Source organism: Bradysia coprophila, unplaced genomic scaffold (assembly GCF_014529535.1).
Source record: "Bradysia coprophila strain Holo2 unplaced genomic scaffold, BU_Bcop_v1 contig_151, whole genome shotgun sequence".
Classification (NCBI taxonomy): domain Eukaryota; kingdom Metazoa; phylum Arthropoda; class Insecta; order Diptera; family Sciaridae; genus Bradysia; species Bradysia coprophila.
This window is the reverse complement of record NW_023503423.1, coordinates 5,886,248-5,912,078: the sequence shown is the minus strand read 5'-3', so window position 1 is coordinate 5,912,078 and position 25,831 is coordinate 5,886,248. Positions and strand designations below refer to the sequence as shown.

Here is a 25,831-nt window from a genome sequence, read left to right as displayed (position 1 = left end):
AGGCCATAAAAATATTTATTGAGTCGATCACCTTGGTCTATTTTTTCGAATTCATCCATACGTCTTTTGTTCTTTTGTTTCGGAACAAAAAACACTGTGAAATTACAGTTCAGCTGACTTTTTTTTGCATTAAGTTGGCCTCACAGTAATTCGTTTTGTCGCACCGTTTATACTGAAAATACATCTTTTTTCTACTGTTTGAACAGAAGTGAAAAGTAAACGGAGAAAAAACGAATGAGTGTGAGACCAACTGTTGAACAAATTTCTGAAGAAACTACTTAGTTTGACTAATTGAATGTAAGGATAATGAATGAAATAATTACACCAACTGAGAAGGTCCACTGCATCTGTTCTAAGCGAACCAACAGAAGTCTACGAATCTTAAGTCGAATCTTAAGCTGACGTAAAGATCGATCTGACGAGCACCGCATACCCATGGGTATATATACAAAATGTGTGAATTGACTACTTGACAAAAAAATATGGAGAACTCACTATCGGTTCAAGCAGACAAAATTGAAAATACACCTGACATATAAGTGTTGCTAGACTGTCTATTCGGTACGTTTCAAATTATAAAAATATCACACATTGTGTGACGAATGAAAAGGCATTAGATTAAGATTATTGTAAACACAATTTTTATGTTCGTGTGATAAGACAGCCGCTGAACTGAAATTCGAAGCACAAAGTGTAGATACGAAATCGAATTAATCTTGTTCTTTGAACTTAATTAAATAACGTTAATTGAGATAGTAAATAATGACGTCGCATGAAACCTAACAGCAGAAGCTGTACCATGAAATATTATTAGCTTAACGGAACACCAACAGTAAGTGGAACGAAATGTTAGTTAAATGTGTACTTGGGTAAGAAATGCTGACCTCAGCAAGGTACAACCATCTTGAGGAGTAAATCAATCAAATTGAAAAAAGTAAAAACGGAATTATGGGCACAAGGGCATTCGTCGATACTGGACGGACTGACATTATTAAATGGGACATGTCCCAGATTCGCTAGTGGACATGTCCCCTTTCTGCATTTAAACATACAAACAGCATGAATCCTTGGACACTTATTGTTCTTTCATCCGTTGCCGGTTATTGTGACTTGTCAACTTTGGGCACACAGGGAAGTGCTAAGGGAGTCGAGAAATACCTCCAAATAAATTTCTAAAAATCAAAAATTTGACTTTTGACATATCCCCTACGTGACACTCTCATTTTATGAATCATAAGGGATCCGACGACTCGTTCTTGTCAGAGGCTTGGTACGTTTATCCTACAAAGCAGGAGGACCTATTTTCGTGAAATTGATTCTTCAAAATTCTCCAAATTGGATGTAAATCTAGAATTGAGAATTTTCAACAATTTCAGGAATTTAAATTCTCGAAGTTCCCAAAATTCTTAAAATTCTCGAAAATTCTTAAAAATGGTCAAAATTCTAAAATTTAAGAGCTTTCGCGATATTACGGAATCAGACCATGGTTCGAAGTCCACAAAATATAAATCGTTCACTGATTCAATCGACAATTAAAGTGCAAAACCATTTTCCACAATGCTACACTTCGTCAAAATCAACATTTTTTAATCGCAAAATCATTAAGATAAGTTGCAATTCCTCAAGCAATCAATTTGTTATATTCATAATAAATCACAGAATAAATTGCTAAACGATTTTAAGGTTGGTCTCCGTATCATCATCGTAATCACATAGCTATTGCTATATGTTTACATGCAAATGTACGCTTTGTTGTCACATTAAACTATTCAGTAAATTGCAGTTGGAATTGCGTAAAATAAAGTGATGTGTATGGGACACAAATGCGAGTAGCAAAGTGTTTGTTTACAAACATTCCTTTCTATTTATCAATTGGAAAATTGAACTGAAGAAGTGAGCGAATTAGACGGTGAATTAGTGGTAAGTGAAATGAATTACTGTCTAAAGCAAAGCTTAAGGCGAATCGAATATGTATACAAAGAGCATTATTGGATATAGTGACCCTTTGTTGGTTCTGAGAAGTTAATAGCAACATCATGTTAATGGCATATCAAATTGATGCTAATCAAGCTAATTCACACTGGTCGGTTGATTGTTCATACTACGCTTGTCTTGATGACAACTGGGCATTTTATGATTACACGATGTTTGTGAGCGACGAATATTGACAAACAATAGAAATCTTAAAGGTCGAAGTTGACATTGTTACTGGCAGTAATACGTTTCATTAAAGTATGGCAGACGTTAATAAATTATGACGTAAAACTTTTACATTTTCCATGAAAAGGGAGAACGAAGTAAAAAATCAAAAATGACTGAAAAGGAATGGAAGTGATGTATCGATCAAAATCACAAATCGACCAACAATATTGTGCTAGTCCGGAATAACGGAGATTTAAGTACACAAATACATAATTTTCTGTTGCACGTACAACTGAACTGTATACAGCCTGAAGGTAGTTTTCGAATTATTTTGTTCAAACGAGAAGAGAGAAATATTATTCAATATAATGTCCGTACACATTTCATTCCATTTCATTGAATACTAAAACACCCACTCGTACCCGTACCGTGTCCTGGTGACTCGGACGGTTTGCTTTCATTCAGAGACGTGTAATTTAACAAATGGATAGGAAGCCAACCAATGTTTCGTAATTCAGAAAGTTTATTTCATTTCTGAACGGACAATAAAAGAGTTCCGAATGAAAGGATTCGCTGCAATTTGAAATGTTTCTTGGAGACTCTTTTGAGATCACCCAACCCCGACCAAGTCACCCGCTTTTATTGAAGTTATGGCAGTTGGTGCAGATGGTGTTTAAAAATCCCCAACCCGATCTCCATAATTTCATTTCATGCAATCAACTCGAACAGTTATTTGGTTCGTATAATCAATTTACATTTTTAAACAATTGATGGATGCTGTGAGCCGTGATTTTAAAACGAAGTGAAAATCGGATTGCAGAAGTTTGCATCGAACACACACTTTGAAATGGATTCAGAATGAAGTGTTTCGAATTAGTTCTGCATTAATTTCAATAAATGAAAGTTAAAATGGATTTTGAAGTACTTAGAAAAGTGGTTGGAAACAGTTGGAGCGAATGGTTTGCTAATTCCCTTGACTGTAAGTCATGGGTTTTACAAAAGAAAATACAACACCGTGTACATAACACGTTCGCTATGATTAAAAATGTATGGAAATGTGATGGAAAAACGTTAAATGTAACAATTTTGTGCTCTTTGTTAACACGATAACTGGAGCAAAGTTCAACAGATTTTCATAAACTTTTTTTTTATTCGACGAAGTATTGAAATCCTCAGGTCAAGTTCGAAAATGGGTGGTATCGGTTCAACCATCTGGGAGTAGTTCTCGAAAGAAGCCTTTTCCGCTCTTTGTTAACACGATAACTGGAGCAAAGTTCAACCGATTTTCAAAAACTTTTTTTTTTATTCAACGAAGCATTGAAATCCTCAGGTCAAGTTCAAAAATTGGTGATATTGGCTCCACCATCCGGTAGTAGTTCTCGAAAGAAGTTTTTTCTGCTCTTTTTTGACACGATAACTGGAGCAAAGTTCAACCGATTTTCAAAAACTTTTTTTTTTATTCGACGAAGCATTGAAATCCTCAGGTCAAGTTCAAAAATTGGTGGTATTGGCTCCACCATCTGGAAGGAGTTCTCAGAAAAAGCTTTATCTGCTCTTTGTTCACAACGTAACTGGAGTTATTTTGAACTGATCTAATGAAAAACGTTTGATAAAGCACAGCATTCCTGAGGCTAGGTTTCAAGATACATTATATTGGTCTAACGATGTAGCTGCTGTTTCTAAACGAATTTTCAATAATTGTTTCTTGTTATTTTATTTTGTCTTGTTAACAAAAGCGATTAAACCACAAAAAATTAACGAGTGTGAGCGAAGCGAGTGCCGCAATTCACACGAGTTTAATTTTTATTGAAGACATTCATCATTTTATAGACAATAACGGTCTAATATGAGCATAAAACCAGACCGGTAACAGAAAATAAAGTTGGGAATCAAAATTAATATCGTTTTGTTACTTCACGAAGATTTTCAGTAAAACTTAACAGAATTAAATTATTAATGAGAAATTTAGACCGTTCTAGTATAGTTCTTCTTAATCAACCAATGAAAAATCTATTAAGAAGCTCAGGTTCAGACAGTCAAGGGATCTGACCCACCCAACAGGTGGGACCTAGTTGTTTTAATATAGATATGTAAAATGTAAACAGTAATCACCGACAGTTGCCGTAACGCTATTAGTTTATAAGTTGACCACCTTCGACTTTGAAATAACCGAAATTAGCTTCCCTTTACTTTGATACCACATATTGCCAGCCCACAAAATGCACACTGCCACATGTATAAAAATATGGTTGGACACGTCTTACATGTCATGCACACTTTTTGTACATGACACGAATACATTGCACTGACGAAAAAGAGTAGAAAATCGTACTTTGTCTGCAGGCAACCTACAATAGCTGTCCATACAAAATATACAGTTGTATCAGGTAACATGGATTACCTGGACACAAATTACAGATAAACAGGTAAGATTTTCAACTCATTTTCTTGTCAGTGTTAGCCTGTTACACGAGTCAGGCGAGACGTAACAGACGGTGCCGTTACTTTATATGCTTCAATCTAAATATTTATTAGATGGATTACATTTGTGTTAAGAATTTTTAGGAATTAAATTCCTCGAAAATAGGCCCTGGTAGGTGTCACATTTGTCTTCTTGTTACTAATATTTTGATTTAGTTGATTTTTTTAAAGAATTTGTATAACGAAATGACTGAATATAGTTACAGTCATCTATAACCATCAATAAATGGGATCATTTTGAGCATATTAATTAACTTGTTGTGTATGATATGATATACACACAAACAGACCTTTGTGTTACGGAGCACATTGTTTAAAATTGACCTGAAAACTAACTTGTGTATGACGAACAACAAATTGTCACATAATAGCATTGACTGTGTGTACTGTTTCGTATGACATTCAAATTAAAATTATTTTATTTATTAACTCGTTCGGATGATATAGAAACAAGTAAAATGAAATGGTAACGCTGTGCTATGGAGACGATTTAATCGTTCAGCTAAACGGAATGAAATCGGATATTAGAGAAAAACAAAAGTTTTTTTCATGCGCAAAATGAGACATTGAACATTTTAAATAGGTTTAATCAGAGGGGTTTGTTGATCAGTATTTTTCCGCGAGAAAGTTGCCGTCGTCTGGTAGCGTTCATTTGCCGAATAAGTAAATAATTTTTGGTGAATGTGGTTTATAAATGAACGCCACAACAAAATGCAATGGAAAATTTTTTGATGATGATGTCGATCGTAATTTAATTTGAAAAATTCAGCTGATTTCAGTGTACAAAGTAGTTTTTTTTTCCTGCAACAGGAAACCGAGCTCAGAAATAATTACAGCAAAATAATGAACAATTCGTTGCTAGTTGCTATGTAAATAGAATATGAATTCTGAGTGGTTGAATTTTATGTCAAAAACGTTATTTCACCAAGTGCTCGAACAATAAAATTACTGAAACCGCAATTTAATAACTCAATTAAAACGGAGTACCGCACAGTCAAAGTTATAGTTAAAATGCACTCAGGTCGAATGAAATGGACTGTGTAATTACATCAAAAGTAATGCAATTTATGTTGGTTGGTAACATGGTAACGGTTGCTGTCTAAAGTCAATTAAGAAATTGTCAAACAAAAGTCCAAAGGTTAGTCTGCCAAGTGTTACACTCATTACATTACTATCTCAACATGAAGGCTATTATGTAAAGTTAAAAGTTAAAATCGATGTTCTAAAGATTTTCTTTAAGTTTCGCTTCTAACTCGATAACAACCAGAAAAAATTTACACATTACGTTGTATCAGTTCGCCATTGAATTCACAACAAGCGATGTATACTCTGAGCGACACTTAAATTTTATTTAATTTATTAAAACGATTTTCTGAAACTTTTACGACTGCTGATATATTGTCAACTAGTCTCATTCATTAAGTTAATAACTGGAATTTGTTTACATAGCTGATTGTCGAGTTGAATATTGTGATTATTGTCGCGTCTATTTTGTACAAAGAGTTTCTTTCAATGTCTATTTCATCAGTAGTTGTCGTTTCTGCTAGTATTCGCATCTTTTGTCTCACATTCTGAACGGGGTAATGAAAATATTTTGGTAGACACTTTACCAGACAGCTTGTAACTGGAGAAATGAAGTACCGTTGCTCTTCATGTGAAACAAAAAAAAGAACATCTGATGCCGTTGCATATTTTGTCCCTGTGACATTGAAAACTGAAGAACTAATATGGAATAAACAGCTAATCATGCTCTTCCATCTTCTTTGATTTTTTAAAACTAGAGGCTACGGAAACCAAACCAAAAATACTTTTCCCTATATTCAGAACTTGAGGAACGAATAAAACTTTCTGTCAAAAGCTCCAGAGCCGAAGCACCCAATCGAAAAATTCCAATAAAATTAAATTGAAAAATGCTTGTCCCTGACACCATCAACAAACAACATGAAATATTAGCGAAAGGATTTTTGATAGTGCTTCGTGCCGCTTATCGGGTTCGATCTCTGACAATACGTGAAAATGCATTCATAATACCACATACGATACTCACGATACTGCCCACTGTGGTCTGCTTAAAATTCAAACACGAATGACACATTTTCATGTAGATCAATATTGTGGTGAACATAGCTGCAGAGACAGTGGGGAGAACTAGCCGCAGTATTTGAAATAATTTGTGAGATGTTTTTGAACACGTCCGCGGGCCCGTAATAATTGAAGGTCAACGTAAATGTTATAGGAACGCACACGAAATGGCATTGAGCGTGAGATACACCGGCCGGCCTATACATAAGTGAGATAAGGGAACTGTGAATTTTACATTTCGTGGAATGAACTAAAAATTCGTATTCCGAACTTAACGTGAAGGACCACAAAACGTTCTGAATAAATCGCAAATTTCATTCTAGTTCGTTTTCCAAGCCTTTGTACTCATAGCACTTGAATGAACAATGTTCTTAGCTAATTGCCCTACTCTTCTAATCAATTTAATAATCAAATTGCTCGATTTAATTATATCTCGAAAGTAATAAGCGAACGATTCTCAATAAACAAGCACAAAAGTGTAAGATCGAACATTGAAATCTCAAATCATTTAGAAATTAACTTTTTGCCACATTCGTTTTGCATTTATTATATCAGCCAAAGATTGTGAGCATTTTGTGTTGTAGATGTTTGCATAATTCGAATATTCGCAAAACGTAAAAAAAACATTTTTCTTTGATCGAAATAAATCATAAACGCCAAAGGTTACTATCAGGTTACGCAATGTTACAATTCAATGTTGTCACGTTTGTTATTTATTGTGAAAATTCGCAACGAAATTATCAAAATTGCAAAGAGTTTGGGTCTGGGTGTTGTGGCACTCGTACGAGAGAATTCAAATTTTTCGCGAACAATTTAACATTCCGTTCTGTTCCAGCTGTAAATGAACTTCAATTTCGATTTTTTTTTTGTTTAAATTACAGCTGTAGGTTCGCAGTCAGTCATTGCTGATTGTGTTTATTTTCGTCACAAAACAACAAAGAATGATGACAAGCCCAGCCCAGAGATCTTTTGTTGAACGAAATGAATTCAATTTAAAAACTGGTGAAAATACCCAAACATGAAAACCACAAAATTGATTGATTGCGGTGACCAGTTAAAATTTAAAGATGAATAATCATGACACAATCCAAAAAAAAATTAGAAAAGCAAACAATTTGAAATGTTTAGTTTTACACACAGCTGTGTTTGGTGCGCGCCTATGGATTTTTATTTGCTATCTATTAAGCACTATACATGCACTAGCTTTTGTTGATTTCTTTTACATTAAAAAAAAAAAATATTCCACTCAATCACAAACGTTTCCACATTCAAAGATATTTTGCTATTCCCTTTCACTATCATTCAATTTTTTGAATCGACAAATTAAACTGCTCAAAATCATTAAGTCGACCGATCACAGAATAGCAAACCAATTTTCGTTTTATTTCACAATTCCGTTCCGTACGTATACGTATAACACTAGTTTGTTCTTATAATTCCAACTCCGACAAAGATATTTTCGTGCTATTTCTTGATCATAAGGAAAAAGAAAATATTTTTCCTTATCAGCTGCTTTTATAACAAAACGTCCGACAAAATTGTGTATTACAGAGAGGAAGAAAAAAAACACACACAACTAGTAAACACACAAATCTTTCAAATAATCGAAATTAAGTCGAATTCAATTTACACGATGAGTTAAGAACGCAGCGAATACACACAATAAATACTAATTAAAAACAATTAAAATTTGAACTTGCGAAATTATGTTAAATAAATAAAAAAGGGAAAATGAGTACGAAAATCAATTTCTCTAACTTTTTAGTGGAAACGATTCACACTGACAGTGAGTGACTAATTTCATTTTGTTTTTGTAACATTTTACGGTTGGCAGCTCTGCGTTACTGTTCTGCTTAAATCTAATTTGTGCGCCGATGGCTTACTGGAATATTTGGAAATAAATCGGTGGAAAATTTGAACGGAAAAAGTAATGTAAGTTCAACAAGTTGTACACTTGGAATTTGGAATTTGTCGTGAAAATTAATTGCTTTTAATAAGGAAATTGTGATTAAATTGTAATTAATAAAGCGTCGATAATGGATTAAATTTATCCTTCTGCGATAGTAAGATATAGTCCACTGTACACTGTCAAAACGATGATACTTAATCACCCAAATACCCAAGTAAATGCGAAATTTTTCGTATCGTTTTTCTCTTACACGTTTAGATATTACTAAAAATCGAGGTAATTCTATGGATACCGAATTTTCGACTGTATTGACACCAACGTTGTCAGCAAGTATATCAAGACTTACAACCTTAACTCAACCAATTAAATTAGTATACTCACATCAGTATCGAAATCCCAATCAGGCGACGGTGAACGATTATTGGGCCTAGATTGTTCATTCGCCTGTGAACCACTCGCTGTAGAACCATGAGGTTCCTCGGGAATAACAGCAAATCGGCCACGTTGAAGACATGGTGAAGTGGATTGAAATTGATCTGAAAATTGTCATTTCATTTTTGCCAGTCAGACCGGGTAAGCAAGCTAACGATTTCAGAAGAATGATTATACGTACTTTGTGGATTTAAGCGATAACGTCCGGGTGTTGTCTCTGGTGGTCCTGACGAGGAAGATGAAGTGACACGAAATCTGCCCTTGCGCGATGAAGCTTCCTCTGAGCCACCGTATTCATCTTCGGTTACATCTGAAATATTTATGAATTGTGATTGGTCGAATAGAAATTTTGCTTTTGTCATGGTGTGAGAATGGCATTTGACATTTCGTGCAAGCTACATTTCTCCCCCAAACAGATTGGTTTCCCTCTTCTGATGATATAATACATTACGTCAGTGGGTCCAAATTTTTGTTTTGACTTCTGAGAGAACATTGAATACGTCTTGTGACGTTTTGCATTAATACGCGCAGTTCAAAGATACCATTCCTCATCACTGATGAGTCATCAGGCCATGGCGACAGTGGTACTTGATATGCACCAGCACCATATCAATTTGCACATGTACAAGTATAGCGAATCATAATCGAAATGAATTCCAATTCATCACTATCCTTGCAGAATCGGGCGGTCTGTGGTTGAGCCAACAAAAAAGCTTAATCAAGCTTTGACTTTTGTGTGTTTGACAAATGGGGAAATTATAGCCCGATCCAAAATGGACACAAAAACTTTGGACTCACGTGCGTTCTGTGCTTTATGTGATTAGGCAATGTAATGCATATTTCATATGAGCGAAGCGACATTTACATTGATGTAACACATTGACGATCTAATCAAAGTAGGTCGCTTGTATTGCAAAATGTCGCTTTCGCTCCTTTTACTTGTTACGTGTCCCTACTGAGCATCGAATATTTAAAGACCTATAAAACAATGGTTTCGAATAATTTGCTTCGAAAACAGTTCAACAAAATCAATATTCTGATTAAAATTTTATTAAAAACCGTCGAGCTCGATTATCTGTCCAATTAAAATTGAATTGAAGTCATCTCATTTATCAACCGATCCAATACGAGTATCGAGGGCAAAACGTAATAGAAAATTATCTAAACTGTAAAATGAAACGATATTTTCACAGGATTGACGTGAATATGTGCAAAAATATGTGTAAAACAAACTCATATCGACCCATGAATTTATTATGAATATCACTTTGTTGCAACAACCAAAATGATTTTTTTTTTCGGAGTGATGTCGTCGCTAGCGTGACTGGGCTTAATTAAGACGGTAATCACGTTGGTTTTCCATTGATTTTTATTGGCTTTATGTGTTAAAAAATATACCTTGAAAGCAAAACAATGTTTTCCGGAACATTGCGGCATTTATGCCGTCGTTCATTTTAAAGGAAATGACAACATTTCGAACGGTTCGCTGTAAGGATGTTGTATGTCCGAAACCGTACACCGACTAAATTTTCTAGCTCACTTTTGACAACGGAAATTACTTTCCGAATTGACTGTACTAAAAAGACCGCTCCTTTCCAATTCCAATTCTTACACGTTAATTATTTATTAAGCCGTTAGACTCCCATTACATAACTTTATGTATAATTTGATTTACCGTTGATGGCATAGGGTAAATTTGAACAAATTATATTTTCATGTATCCGTTTCCATGACAAATAGGTGTCTCATATATTTATAGAAATGATTTCGACAGTAGGGTGGATCGATTTAGAAATTTTGATTTTAATCCAAAAATCGCATACTCTTCCATGACTGTTAAACCTGCCTGATAATTTTCCATTTTTCCGACTGGTACAAAGAGATTTGCCACGAATTGTCGGGAAAGGTCCAAAGTTTATTTTGCTATTGTGAAAAAATTCACATTTGTAAACGTTCGGCCCTCCAAAGTAGAAATTTCACAGGTTATCCTTACACTTAAAACATAAAATAAATACATTTTCTTACAGAAAATGATCAGAAGACTCCGACGGTCATGGAACACTATGTGATTTTTGGGTAAAAATCAAAATTTTTAAATCCATCCAACCTATTCGACAGGCACGAGTTAGAAATTTCAATAAAATTTTCATTCAGAAACAGCTAAACATCTGTTATCGACAGCAACGATAAAAAGGGCGATAACATCCGGTTAATGTAGTCTTATTATAGCGAGTCAACACGAATGAAGTAATAGATTTTGTATCAAATATTGGTACGTGCAACAAATTGACTTCTGCAGAGAATTGATTAAATATCTGATCACATTTGCAGTAATTTTCGTTTTTGCGGGGCTTTACGTAATTGTTTGGACATTGCTATTTTGACTAATGTTATTATTATTGCCTCTAGGGCGCAGGCTACAAACTTCCCACTCGTGATTTACTATCCTATATACTATAACATGTTGTAGGGATGAATAGAAGTACTCCTAACATGAACTTCGGTGTATGTAAAATAATAAAAAATCTGTTGATTTACCTGAGGTCCTAGATTGGTTTCGCCAAGTTGGTTTTTGTGAAGCCGTTTTTGTCGGAATTTTTATGCTGGTTTAATAATTCAATCAAAAGTTAAATATTTCTTAACTGGATGTCGTTTTTTATTTATTTTTCACTTTTACATTCACTATTCACTAAGTTTACATTCAATTTATTTTATCTCAGCTTTTTTTACGTTTTAACAATTTTAAGGCATTTCTTTAATTTCTTTTTCATTTGGTGCATTTGTTACTTTATCTGAAATTATTATTGATGGTTGATCAGTTCTACGGATTGACGGACGTGATCACTATTAATTGGCTCATGGAAATCTGTCTTCAATTTGGCTAGACGATTATTTTCATAATATTTTCAAGACCTGCACGAATTCTCAATAGAGAAAAAAGATCTTTTGTAGATATCAACAAAACCACGTATGACTATGTGGTTAGTTGTTTCCTTGCCACTGTCGCCATGGCCTGATGAGATGTTGGCAAGAAATTTTTTTTACAACTTTTGAGGAATTATAAAATTGCATTGCACTGTCGTCTCAGATCGAAACAGTGGCAATAGTGGCAACAGTGCAACGTTTTATTAAGGCTCGGAACAGGTCAAGAACAGGTTGATCTGATCTGAACTCTACCTGAAATCTGATTTTATTATTTTGATCTGAATTTACCTCAGACCTGTTTCTACAGGACAAACAATAATCTGACCTGACCCGACCTGGCACGTTGTCAGGTTACCTGATTCTTTAATTTAAAAAACGTTCAATTGAAATTTTTTCAGTTTAGTTGAGGTCAGGCTTCTGATGAATTCTGATCGTGTCAGATCAGGTAAAATCTAGTTTGAGGTTCAGATTTAAAAAAATACCTGTTCCGAGACCTTTTTACATTTTAAGAGGGCCTGGTGACCAGACTCTGGTCTTAGGATTGTCTGTGCCGACATTTCAAAAATTTAATTCGTTTTGATTCACGTAATTTTAGAAGAACTTAATACACCTAATATTCTCACTTTCAAATGGATAATATTCGTGAAAATAAGCTGGCAAAAGTTTCGCGCCATTGGATACGTGTACACTATTTTCGTTCGTTCGTTTTGTGTTTTCGCTGTAACTTCTCAAACCAAACATGCAACGTAACACGGTGTGAAGTGAAGGAAAACTATAAAACGAATTTTCTAGAAAATGAAATGTGAGCCACGATGTGAGTACATAATAATACCATTAGTTTGGTCATTAATACGTAATCCGCAAACAAACAAAAATTGGACTGGTTGTTATGCATGTGTATGATATGATGTTTTGAGGTTACTCAATATACGATTTATGGCGAAATTTAAAACTTTTAAACCATGGTGGAACTCTTGAACAAAGCACAAGGTTATTCTATCTTCATCAAGAGAGCTCTGCGGAAATTTAATGAAAATCTTGTGGTTCGATTTTAGAGGAATTCAATTTGTTAAAAGAAAAGTTATATAAGAACCGTCCAAATTGCGATTTAAACTACCACATAGAGTCAATGAGCTTCAATCGATGCACCTAATTTGCCGCAATATGTACTCAATGAACACAACACCACTCACATATCGAACAACAGAATTTTTTATTTTTCGTTCTGCCTGCATATAAAATGATAATGAACTCAACGTTTTTCCAATTTCACAACACAGTTACTGTGATGGTATTTCACTGTGGTTTACAAACACTCAGTACTAATAAATATTCCAATGTGACTGAGATAAATAATATTTCTTTTTTATCGCCAACAACCAAGCCAAAACAGATTTTTTTAAGTTTATTTTTGGCATAAAAATGTAGCAAAGAGAAATTCTTACTTGTATGGGACATTGATGGTTTGGTTACAAAATCATTTTTAACTCGACCAAATCAACCACGACTTTTTTTTATTGATTCATCCACAAGAAATAATATTATTCAATTGACTAGATTGGGATAATTGGAAGCAATTTCATTGAGAAGTGGCAATCACCTTAATTTTTGTTTCTATTTTTTTTAATGTAGAACAAACTGGGGGACCATGTTATTTTCATACACAAACGTTCGTTAACTTTTTTTTCTTTCTTTTTTACATAAGCACACAATCGGAACGAAATAATGAGAAAAACACAAGAAATTAATTTTCACAAATTCGACGGTATCCGATTACGATATTGACGAACGATAAAAAAATGAAAAAAGAAAAATTCGTACTCCCTGAACTGACCGTAAAATGAAAAATAAGGAACCGTGGCGAGCACACTTTTAACTCCCGGAACAATTTTCCATCGATTGAACTTTTTTTTGGTGTGTTTCGCCTGACGGAGATAGAGAGTCGATCAAAAGTGCAATTTTCTACGACTTGTACTTTGTGACTGGCAATTGTTATGTGCACAAGGATACGTACGCTGATCAATCACAGACGGACGTCGACGCCACGAATCTTAACGACGTTATGCTAATAGAAAATAAAATAGAAAATGTAACATGAAAGTCTGTCGTCGATGGTATTAGTGTGGTCTGTGTGCTTCATTTTCTTATCGCAATTTTCCATTGGTGTATGGAGACATTAAGTGTGTACGCGTTTTCATAATTACATCATTCATTTTGGCACATTAGCTTTTAATTGATTATTTGTTATAGATAAACTGATGGATACAAGCGATAGAAAAAAAAATTCCAAATTATTCCATGCCATATGTACATCGCTATTATTACTTTCGTATGTGTGTGTCTCTCGTTGCAGTTGAACATTTTGTAGAGTTTGCGCAAATCGGAAATTCTTCCTATTTGTTTATGAATCCGGCTTTTTGACATTTATTCGTCGCTTAATATGCTGTTCCCTTCCCAGAACACAAATACATTTCTTCAACCGTTTTCTATGATTTGAATATGTTGAACACTTTACATACACTCCGAATGCCGGGGACTCTCTTCTATTGAAATCTTACCGATTGTTTGCATCAACTTGTTATTAAGCCCAGTACCCAACGACGCATTTATACCGTCTTTAAAGATCATTGTGGCAATAATTAGGAACGAATGTAAAAGTCTTTCGCTAGTGTTTTATAGAAGAATGCTCGCTGATGCTTGGACAACTTCTATGAATTTAAATTTATGAGCACCAGATAGTAGTATACATATCTCGGTCGTCAGACACCGTAGATTTGGTGGCAAAATGAGAGTGTTGGTGAATGAAAAATGAAAAATAATTATGGAAAGGCCTGTCGTCCCTGACAAGTCAAATTTTCGCATTTTCAACTTGTGTGACACGACAGCTCTTTCAACAAACATTTTATTTTTCAATTTCATTCTTTGTTCGGCACTAATACCTAAATGTTGACATGGATTTTGACTTTGTACGATGTGTGCCGGCCTACTCTAGGGCTACCATCATTCGGACCCTTGTAGGCAAGGGATATTTTTGAGAAATTGATTTCCTAATTTCATAAATTTGCCAAAATTTTCCTAAATTTGCCAAATTTGCTAAATTTTCCAAAATTTGCTAAATTTTCCAAAAATTGCTAAATTTTCCAAAATTTGCTAAATTTTCCAAAATTTGCTAAATTTTCCAAAATTTGCTAAATTTTCCAAAATTTGCTAAATTTTCCAAAATTTGCTAAATTTTCCAAAATTTGCTAAATTTTCCAAAATTTGCTAAATTTTCCAAAATTTGCTAAATTTTCCAAAATTTGCTAAATTTTCCAAAATTTGCTAAATTTTCCAAAATTTGCTAAATTTTCCAAAATTTGCTAAATTTTCCAAAATTTGATAAATTTTCCAAAATTTGCTAAATTTTCCAAAATTTGCTAAATTTTCCAAAATTTGCTAAATTTTCCAAAATTTGCTAAATTTTCCAAAATTTGATAAATTTTCCAAAATTTGCTATATTTTTTAAAATTTGCTAAATTTCTTAATAAATTTTCTAAAAGTAGGCCCTGCTTCTAGGCAAATTGGACAAATGTTTTTCGTATCGGATAATGTAATAATTTATCATAAGGGACTCAAAGCAGTAGATTAGAAACAGAACATTAACAGCAACAACATAATTTTACTCATCAATCCGTATACAGCGTCAAAGCGCAACATATACAGAAAATTATACATCTATTTACAGCACCGCGCGTGTGTCTCCTGTGTCAGCAGTCTAGTTTCGGATAATCAGATGATCCAGAGACCCTTTGTTACCATGCTCCCTGAAAAATATTAGAATTTATGTTAGTCGCTTTGCCATCAGTGGAAACCAGGGCAATGAATATACATAAAATTTCTCGTGATTTTTTTTTATAACTCATCATTGAGTTCCTTATGGACGTGCACCGATTCAACTGTGCCTTTAACCAACTGTGCTTTTTTGTGCGACTTGGATGTAGTGGAAGGTGTGAAGGTGACGGAGTGCGAGTTATTAAAAACTGTGAATTCGGAATTTATTTCATTGGTCGTGTCCGTTGCAGATGGATCGGGACTGGCTAACGTAATTCTAGAACCAATCGCTTCTCTATTACTTTTGAAAGAAATTTCTTCAGTTTTTTTCGGATTCTATTGCTTTAACCATTATGAACAAAAAATCATTTTGTTTTTACCCATCTCTCGCTTGTATATTGGCACTGACTGATACACTGCGTGGCGATCGGAAATCGCATTCCAATGCAAACGCAGCATCGCCTAATTTTCAACGGCGCAAAATGATTAAGTGACTGCCTTCAAGTACGTCGAAAAAAGGTGGACTTACCAGGGGTCACCAATTCTGGATCGTGCTGAACAACCACAACGTTTCTGTAGACATCGCCTTCCTGAATGGTTTGACATTGATCGATTGGAAAGTTCATCTTCAGTGATCGGGATGCTCTGCCAGGCTTTGCCTTTACAAAACATGGCGCGGTTTGCTTGTAAAAACTGCCCCTGGTGTACATGACTCCAGTGAAATTGTCTTCGGTTTCTAGTTCGACGTGCATTGAATTGGCACCACATTTTAAATGCACCTTTTGCAGACCATGGGTAGATGCATCAATTTTGAAAGTGTCCCCTAGATCTTGTTCCCATATTTGTTCTGTAAATATTGCATAGTAACCATGAGTGTCGTGGCTACATGAAACTAGCCAAATGCATAGCACTTCATTGCAATAAATTATCAAAGAAATTCCTCCTTTAGTATTTGAACAAAGATGGTATCTGCTAATCTTTATTTGTCTAATTTTCTTACATGTGCATCGAATGTCAACAGCTTTGGTGCTCTCTAACATTTTTGTCTTTGATGTAGACTCTGCAAAATGCATCCTATAACCTTATAAAGGATGATTCCATTTTTCAGAAGCATTATTTAGAGTCAAGTTCTTGGACAGAAATGTTGGTAGACTATCGGAAGAAACAACCTTGTCTAAGCCAAGCATTTTGAAAATTACTAGAAAATTAGCCGAATCGGGATTGACGTACGATTAGAGCAACCCAACCTTGATTGAAACCAATAGTGAAATGATGCTCCACGAGACTTTAGTCAACCTCATCACCCCAAACACATTTTGCAAAAATTTCATTACGTGCCATAACATGATGTGAAGGACTAGATTTTACAGGAAAAGTATTGTCAAAAACTCAATTTTCTAAAGAGTCACAGAAGGGAAATTTCTGTCATATGGAAAATATCCACTGAACCGTTAAAATTTGGACGCCTTCGTAGGTTCTGTATAACCTGTTCTTTCAGAACTTAGCAAACACTTTGGATAAGTCAGATGTTTATAACCTTTCCATTCTTACGAAACTATTTCTTGAGGTGGAAAAAGAAAGTGAAGATAGCATTATGAACGAGCAGTTCATAATAGTCACGCAAGTCAAAACGATGCGTCACTTTTATACGCATCTCTTAACTTCCTCTACTGTTTGATAAAATGTTTACCTTTCTTGCCATTACATCTAACGTTCGACAAATTAACAATTAAAAGCGCCACCATAACAACCGATTTCCACATTTCGATCAAATTTAATTATAACTTCAGCACGACCGTAAAGACTTAAAGTCAAACTCAATAAAAATAATAACGCGCAAGTTCAACAAGACACATATGGAACCAGACTGACTCATAAGTGGTCTGAACAATCGCTTAATATATTTAACATCGAAAACCTGTTCCCCACCTGATATTTTAATGTAAGAAAATGTTAACCACGTTAGCGACGCGATGGTTCGTCTTCATCAACGTAATAAACGTAAACAGTGCAATGACTTGATTTATTAATCGGAAGAAGTGGAGGTGCCGGTAATGTCTGAGCAGAAAGGTATGTAATGTAAAGTAATATCACTCGTTACATCATCAGTCGAGCATACGAAAAACAATAAATTAAAGTGAGGCATGTGAAGAGAATCAATTCCAAATATGCAACAACAACGCAAAACATTGTTGTACCTGAGTGTTGTGTGTACTACCGTTTTTCTTACAATGATATCATGAATAAATGAATGAATTTCTTCATGCTGCGTGATCTTGACAATGAATGTTTCATTAGTAACGATTCATTTAGCTGAATGTTTTTTGGTACCATAGCACCGTAGATGTTACCATCAGCTAAAAGTAAAAATTCGTCTAATGAGAAGTATTATATCAATCGACAATGTTTATCGTGCGTCATCCATCCATTACTAAACAATTTAATTTTATTGGAAAATGAGGAAAAAAATTATAGAGGAAAGTGAAGCTATGTCTTAACATAGAAATATTGTTTCCTCATTAGGGTTTTGTATAAAATTAAAATTAAATTTAAAAAAAAACGATTGACTTTAATGAAATATCGCGGTACCTCTGAGTTCCTGTACATTCGTGAACAAAAAATATAAAAAAAACTGTAAGAAGAGGCACCTGTTGTTGTTCGGAAAGTGTCTACTTGTAAATTGCAGTACACTGTATTTGCATTACACTGTATTCATACTATACACTTCTAAAATAATGACATTTACAAGCGTACACTGTCCAATTTTTGCCCTCCTAGTATTGTAAACAATGTGTGTGCTGTTGCTAGAGAGCTCCCTTGCGTGTAGCAATAATAATTTCAATTATGTACTCCATTTCATCATGCATGCTCAACGATAATATTGTTTTTTGAACTCGTCTTGGTTATAAATGTTTCCATCAGATGTAATTTTCTTTTAAGAATTGTTCGGAAAATTAGGCTTTCTGCAACTGCGCTGCAAAAACTGAACTTTTTCATGCGCGATTTGGGTGGCGGCGATCGGAGGGTCTTTTTTTCTCTGGTTTTCTATGTTTAACTTTTCACCACTAGTTGTGAAATGGATTTTTCATACCTAGGAACCGAAAAGTGCGACTTCGTCGCACTGTTTTCCGTCCAATATGAAAAATACTATTCGTACCACGGACTAAAAGTCTTTTTTAGCGTATTCGATTCCAGACCTCGCCTTCGCAGCTGTTTGCAGAAAACGGTGTGTGCAACACGTTGCGAAAGTGGTAGTTTTTGTGACACAATGTGGTTATCATAAATTACTACTTCATCCGAATCATAGCTGTTTTCCTATTACGAACTGTTCGGAAAATTAGCATTCTTCATGAGATTTTAATTTCCTCCCACAGTTGCTCTTCTCTAACTTATCGGCACTGTACTGGACGATATAACGATCTGAATAATAATACGATTTTAAATTTAGTTTTTTGAAAACAATCTGGACGATATTAGGGAACAATCTGACGTTCCCTAATAGGACGATATTACCGTCTAGACTGTTTTAAGAAAATTAAATTTAAAACGTTAATATCACTCAGAACAATATTATCATACAAATTGATATTATCGTCCCAAAATTTATCGTCCAGGACAGAAGTACTACTCAACTACCACGAAAAATGTACTGTACAAATTCGGGACAAGTACACGGAAAATCCCAATATGCGTGTGAGATCTATAAGTGGACTTAGCACCCCCATTTTTTGGCATATAGCTGTGTAATGCATATTGCGAAGACTGTAGTTAAAATAGCTGTGTAACTTATATTATAGCTGTGAGACGCGTTTCAAATCTATCTCGAGAAATAAAAATTTTTCCTAAACTTTCATGAATTTTGCGGTCACCCATCCAAGTACTAACCGCGCCCATTGATACTTAACCTGAGAATCCGACCGTCACCTATGCTGCTGTTGTGCTAATTTTGCTTGCGCTTTAACACGTTCTTATTTCGAAGCGTTGTTACCGCAATATAAATTCTGCAGCTATATTATAAGGCACTCAGCCTAATTCAAGTCTGTAGTTTTCATATTTAGCATTTTTACTTTGGTGAGTTGTCATTGGAGCATTGTTTCAGGTTCTGAAAGAAAGTAAATTGAGACTGCCTGCGTGAAGAATCGCCAATTCGATTGTTTTCTGTGAAATGCCTAGTTTGACATTTGGGAGCAGTTACTTCGCTTAATTCGTTTCTAATGTATTGAAATTTCTGATATATTTTATTTTTATTTTTATTTTTATATTCTAAACCAACGGCAATATATGCTAACTGGCTGGCGACAATGAATACATACAATAACGTCGCGTCATATCAACTCAAAATACATAAGGCGGCAAAATGTTAAACTAAACTCAATGTTGCCGCTGAAGCAGAAACCGGAGGCAGTATGTTGGCCCAGTCGACCCGTCGGAGCTTCCATACGCCTTCTGCTATGTTACGATGTCGTACATATGGATGGAACGGTGAAACACGTGGAGTCCACAGCGCAGATGGCGAAACATGTGAATGAAAAAAAAAAAGAATTCACATATCAGTGACGCAAAATCAAATTGTAATAATGTACGTTGTTGGGTTGATTAAATAGACAAGATTTAGACCGTCAAGTCACACGCAACAAGAACCCGTTTCTCTTCAAAACCTCGTCAGTCAAACCAAAAGCTCTCACTAATGTCTTGAAGGACAAACGACTCAACAACGGTGAGTACAGATGCGCGAACACGTTAAAACTCCTCGAGGCATAATTCATGGGTTCGAACAAACCATAATTTGACCGATGATGCTCGAGCACCAGATAACGGACATTCCTCAGAGATCTACCCGACGAACTCCTTGACACATTCGCGAGCAAGTTAGGAGCATCAACACGGCCACTCAGAAGATCAAAGACGAACATAGCTGACAAGTTGATACGTCTCCGCGACAAACTCTCAATACCGACAGACTGGCACCTGGTGACATACGGCGAAAGGCGATATTGTGGATCTCTTCTGACAGTTCTCCTCAGAGCATAGATCAAGAACTTCTTTTGTACCGATTCAACCTTGTCGGAATGACTCTGATAGAACGGCGACCAAACGACCGACGCGTACTCCAAGTGTGACCTGACGTGTGCAAAGTAAACGCTCTTGAGAGCTTCGACATTACGGAAGTCGCGACATATCCTCTTAACGAAACCGAGCATGGAATACGCCTTCGCTACAGCAACTTCAATATGCCGACAGAACGACAAATTCTCAGTGAACGTAACACCTAGATCACGAATCTCAGTCACACGCTGAACGACAATCCCATCGATTGAATATCGGAATCGAGCCGGATTACGGACTCTGAAGAAAGACATCGACTTACACTTGCCTACATTCAGGGACAAGCAATTATCAACACACCATGCACGAAGCGCCGTCAGATCCTGTTGCAAGGCCAAACTGTCGCTGAGCGATCTAACAGCACGATAAATTTTCAAATCGTCAGCATACAAGCCGCATTTCGACTTAATGACCTTCGTCACGTCATCGAAAAATATCAGGAACAACAAAGGGCCGAGATGGCTGCCTTGTGGCACACCGGAGGTAGCAAAAAACGAACGCGACTTCCATCCCATGAGATTCACGTACTGACTACGACCACTGAGGTACGTCCGTAACCATTGCAACATCGATGAGTGCATCCCAAGTTCACTCAGCTTGCAAATCAGAAGATCGTGTCTCACCCTATCAAATGCCTTCTGCACGTCAGTATACAACACATCGACCTGATGACCACGCTCTACCACACGAACAGCTTCGCTGACAAACTCCAAAAGGTTGGTAGAAGCGGAGCGACCTTTCATGAAGCCATGTTGCGACAACGAAATCACTTTCTTGAACTTAACGGCCAAAACCTTACACACAATGGACTCAAAGAGCTTACCAAATGTCGGCAGTATTGCTACACCACGATAGCACTCAACGTCAGACTTCGAACCACTTTTAAAAACCGGGACAACATACGACTCTTTCCAGCGATTTGGAAAGTGGCTAACCAACGACAAGTTAAAAATGCGGAGCAACGGTGAACACAACACCTCAGCGCAATTCTTTAACAGGAGAGGCGAAATATTGTCAGGGCCGTCACCTTTCGTCGTATCATTACCTTTCAGCGCGTCACTGACTTGTCGTTCGTCTAACGTCATCGATCCAATATCGACACTTTTTGCCAAGCCAAAAGTCCGGTTAGTCGTAGCTGCATCACTAACGAACACGTCACTAAAGAAATCCGCGAAGAGATCGCATTTTCTCTGCATATCCGTTGTACGGTCGTTCCCTCTATGCATTAGGCCAGGGTAAGAAGACGTTCTGCGCAAATCATTCACGTATTTCCAAAACTTTGACGGATCAACAGCCAAATCCTGTTGCGTCTTATCCAGATACGACTGAAAGGCACGAGACTGTGCAGCGTCAAATCGGTTCCTCAGAGAGCAAAACTCGATAAAACTGTTCCGATCACCCGACTCTCTGTAACGCTTGTGGGCACGGCTACGCTTATTTTTCAAACTCAAGAGCGTCGCACTATACCAAGGAGGGTGCGAACCAGACGACTTCCTCTTAAGCGGAACACAACGCGCAAATCCGACAGCCAGCAACTCATAAAAGCGATCAACTAAAACGTCGACGTCATCGCCAGTCAATTCTTCTTCCCAGTTAATCGACGACAAATAGCCGTCGAGACCGACAAAGTCGGCTCTTCTAAAGTTATATTCATTCACATCAGCATCAAAAGTAACGGACTCAACCGCGTACGAGTCAAAATCAACAACGATAGGCTTGTGATAGTCGTCTTCTTTAACGAGAGGAGAAGCGGACGCGGTAACGGTAACTTCACACGGGTCGCTACAAAAAACGAGGTCTAGCAGTCTCTGCTGGAAATTGCGAACACTATTGACCTGGCTCAATCCGGATCCCAACAGGCAATATATAACATCAGCGTGGGCGCTCGTGTCAATATCACAAGGCAACAGAACATTCGCCGCATGCGTCATACCATCTGACACGGAGCCATCGTCGACAGGACAAGGAACCCAATCCACATTAGTCATATTAAAGTCTCCTAAGACACAAAGCCTGTCTTCAACATTTAAATCGATGAAGTCAATAATCTGCTGCAAAGCCTCAGCATAACGGTGATAGACTGCCACGGGAGAGCAAGACGGTATATACGCACAGCACACATATACAGACATATTATGAAATCGCATTCTAACGGTCACGAGCTCCACATCATCAACATGCGGAACGACAACTTTTTCACTCGGGATATAAGACTTGACAGCCACTAGCACACCACCAAACCTCGCATGGTTACTATTTAACTCTGACCTATCACATCTGTGAACACAAAAATACTGATATATACTTTCATTCGTCTGTGTTTCCACGGATTTTGACTATTGAAGAGGTATTTCTATAACCTGACAATCAAGCTTTATTAAAATCAGCCAAGCTATTTTACGATTTTTCTTTATCTGTTAACATTGAGTCCGACCAAGCGTCAGTACGAATCACAACTTGCATGGTCCCATACATTTTATGATATGCAGCACACAGCTATATTTTTCAAACGTCAAATATGCGTTACACAGCTATGATATAGAGTACACAGCCACAATATGCAAATCCTAGCTATAACATGTGTTGTCGATGCATAATGTAGCTCTGTAATCTATAATATAGTTGTGTAACTCACATTGCAGGTAAATAACCAACATTAATAGGATATGCGTCCAGTAGCTATATTTTTATAAGTCTTGCAGCTATATTTTAAGAACTGCAGCCACATTATAAGTTACACAGCCTTTAATGAAATCCACGAATTTTCCGTGTAACAATTGTTTACTTAACAGTACAATGTACATCTCAGCTGCACTTAGTGTGGTCAGAATGTGGAACGTGATATTCAATGCTGTCTTGTAATATTGTTCTGCACAGTTAACATCCTCAAAAAAAATTTCCGTGTCCAAAAGAACGATCAAATCGTAGAGAACGGGAGTATGGGTAGTATCGTCCAGCGGATTAGGGAACGTCAGATTGTTCGAACAGAAACTGAATGATCAACACAAACGGAAACACAAACAATATTTCTTTGTTAAAGAAAATTCGTTTACCTTAAAAAAAAAAACGGTATTGTCGTTAACAAAACGGTATTATCGTTTTCAGAGCGAATGATATAGTATCGTTCGTGACGATATTGGCCGTGCAGTAATGTTGAGTCTCACTAAAATATATACTCCGTACTGGCTTGGAATTTTTAGACCCGTACGAAGTACTGGGGTCTTATAGGTTTACGCATACGTTTGTAACACGTCGAATTGGACTCCCTGAGTAAGAGGAAACCTATTGTGGTTGTCTAGAGATGCCAAATCAGTGAAAAAAAAATGTCCGCCTGTCCGTCTGTCCGTCTGCACGATAACTTGAGTAAAACGCATCCGATTTTGAAAATTCTTTTTTTTCCCGTTTGGTAATGTCAAAAGACAGGCTAAGTTCGAAGATGAGTGATTTTGGATCGACCCCTCCCGAGCTGTGGCCCAATAAGTGTTTTACGGTTTATCGAAGATATCTCCGGACATTTAAACGTTAAACTTGTAAGTGATACGTCAAATAAAAGGTATTTACAATACCGATCGACAAAAAAAAAGTTTATGGAAATCGGATGACCGACTCGTGAGTTAGACCCCTTGGTGTGAAACAGGCACAGGGCGGCAAGCAGTTTTTGCTTGTAGGTCGGCCACATTTGAACATATTTCGTCTGTTTTAGCTTTATTAGATAGGTATTGACCTTACCAATCAAGGAAAAAAAGTTTTTGAAATTATGTTCTCCGGAGCGTGAGCTAGGTCTCTTGGAGTGAGCTCTTATCTGGCTACTCGGCCGTACAGTGAACGTGGAGTATTTTGTCAATATCCCGAGTAAATTTTGACCGAATTTCATGAATTTTTTTTTGTTTGAAAGGTATTAACGAATGTAAAGCGTCGGTACTATTTCCGGTCTCCTAACAAAATTTCTGTTAACAGAGAAGTAATTGGGTATGTGTGGGGGGTTTTAGGAATCCCATATGTGGACTTCTACATATAACTATATACAGTTATATTGAGCTATATACAGGCATATAGAGCTATATAATAGCATATTCCTCTGTGAAATGTTTATTTACAGTGAAATATAGGTAAATATAGCGGTATATAGCTGTTTAAATAGGAATTTATGAAATTTGACTTCGTACGGGGCTGTCTATATTGCCTCCGGCAATTTATTTGTATATGCTAACAAGGCAAAGAAAGATAATGTAAGTGATTTAAAAGGGCGAATAGCTTTTCAGTAGAGAATGAAGTAAAAGAAATGAAGAGTTTCACAGTAAAGGCTTTTTATACGAATAGGTGTTTCGTACGGGTCGGCGTTAGCTATGTTTTTATATTGACTTGTGTGATTGTAACACTCGCCTTCGACTCGCGCTACAAACGCCACAATTGTCAAAATGAAAATCTCCAAACCAGTAGGTAATCTAAAATTGTTTTAAAAGCTTCAGTTACACCGCGACATCTGTACATTTCCTGTTTTAAAAATTAGGTAGAAAATTTAGAATCGATCTCTTGAAAATACTTAGATCAAATGAAGTAAAAGATCCGATAGAAACATTTTTTGGTATGCTTGCCCAAGGCTGTAAACTTTGGGAAGGTCACTCAGATACCGATACGCGGGTGATACACCACAGCTGACTATAAAATGGCAGATTTCATAAAAAAATTCACCAACTTTGACGATTCTCGTCGCTGTGACGATGTGGTGAATTTTTTTATGTGTAAAATCTTCAGAAGTGGTGTGTTCCCGAGTATCTAATAAAATGGCGATATGCGTGACCTCCCCAAAGTTTACAGCCTTGTGGTTGCCGTCTGTGAAAGGTTAAAGAGTAAATGGTTCCAAGAAAAACAAAACAGGCCACTATTTATAGCCTTTTCCAGTGATTCTTTTATGGAGTTAAATTCCCAAAAATCCTTAAATCT

At 36.3% G+C, this 25,831-nt stretch overlaps 2 protein-coding genes and 2 long non-coding RNA genes across 10 annotated transcripts in view; 1 reads left to right on the top strand and 3 right to left on the bottom strand.

Annotated features, from left to right (window-relative positions):
- Positions 1-8,501, bottom strand: part of LOC119074565 — a 68,147-nt gene extending 59,646 nt beyond the window's left edge. For 2 of the 5 annotated variants that reach the window (XM_037180788.1, XM_037180790.1), the window contains exon 1: positions 7,844-8,482. The gene's annotated coding sequence lies outside the window, so the exon portion shown is untranslated. Of the gene's footprint in view, positions 1-7,843 lie in introns of all 5 variants that reach the window. The other 3 variants (XM_037180789.1, XM_037180787.1, XM_037180786.1) reach the window with 3 other exon arrangements.
- A 726-nt stretch (positions 8,502-9,227) lies between these two features.
- LOC119074714 lies at positions 9,228-14,031 on the bottom strand. Of its 3 annotated transcripts, XR_005087218.1 has the most exons (4): positions 13,572-14,031; positions 12,595-12,743; positions 11,585-11,838; positions 9,228-9,356 (listed from the first exon to the last, which is right to left on the bottom strand). It is a non-coding gene; the product is annotated as an uncharacterized LOC119074714 (long non-coding RNA). The 3 variants fall into 3 exon arrangements; XR_005087216.1 differs by lacking the exon at positions 12,595-12,743 and having other exon boundaries at positions 13,417-14,031; XR_005087217.1 differs by lacking the exon at positions 12,595-12,743.
- A 1,578-nt stretch (positions 14,032-15,609) lies between these two features.
- LOC119074678 lies at positions 15,610-17,668 on the bottom strand. Its single transcript, XM_037180962.1, has 5 exons — positions 17,472-17,668; positions 16,311-16,628; positions 16,162-16,243; positions 15,840-16,082; positions 15,610-15,774 (listed from the first exon to the last, which is right to left on the bottom strand). The coding sequence occupies exons 1-4, from the start codon at positions 17,542-17,544 to the stop codon at positions 15,863-15,865; spliced, it is 693 nt and encodes a 230-aa protein (XP_037036857.1). The 5' UTR covers positions 17,545-17,668; the 3' UTR covers positions 15,610-15,774; positions 15,840-15,862.
- Positions 17,669-17,680: 12 nt separating this feature from the next.
- On the top strand, positions 17,681-20,314 carry LOC119074729. Its single transcript, XR_005087232.1, has 2 exons — positions 17,681-17,851; positions 20,131-20,314. It is a non-coding gene; the product is annotated as an uncharacterized LOC119074729 (long non-coding RNA).
- The last annotated feature ends 5,517 nt before the right edge of the window (positions 20,315-25,831 follow it).

Coding starts and splice junctions, on each gene's coding strand:
- LOC119074678 (XM_037180962.1), bottom strand. CDS start 17,544: ATGTGGAAATCGGTTGTTATGGTGGCGCTTTTAATTGTTAATTTGTCG. Junction 16,629..17,471: donor TAGATGTAATGGCAAGAAAG/GTAAACATTTTA, acceptor CAATATTTACAG/AACAAATATGGGAACAAGAT. Junction 16,244..16,310: donor TCCAGAATTGGTGACCCCTG/GTAAGTCCACCT, acceptor GTTGAAAATTAG/GCGATGCTGCGTTTGCATTG.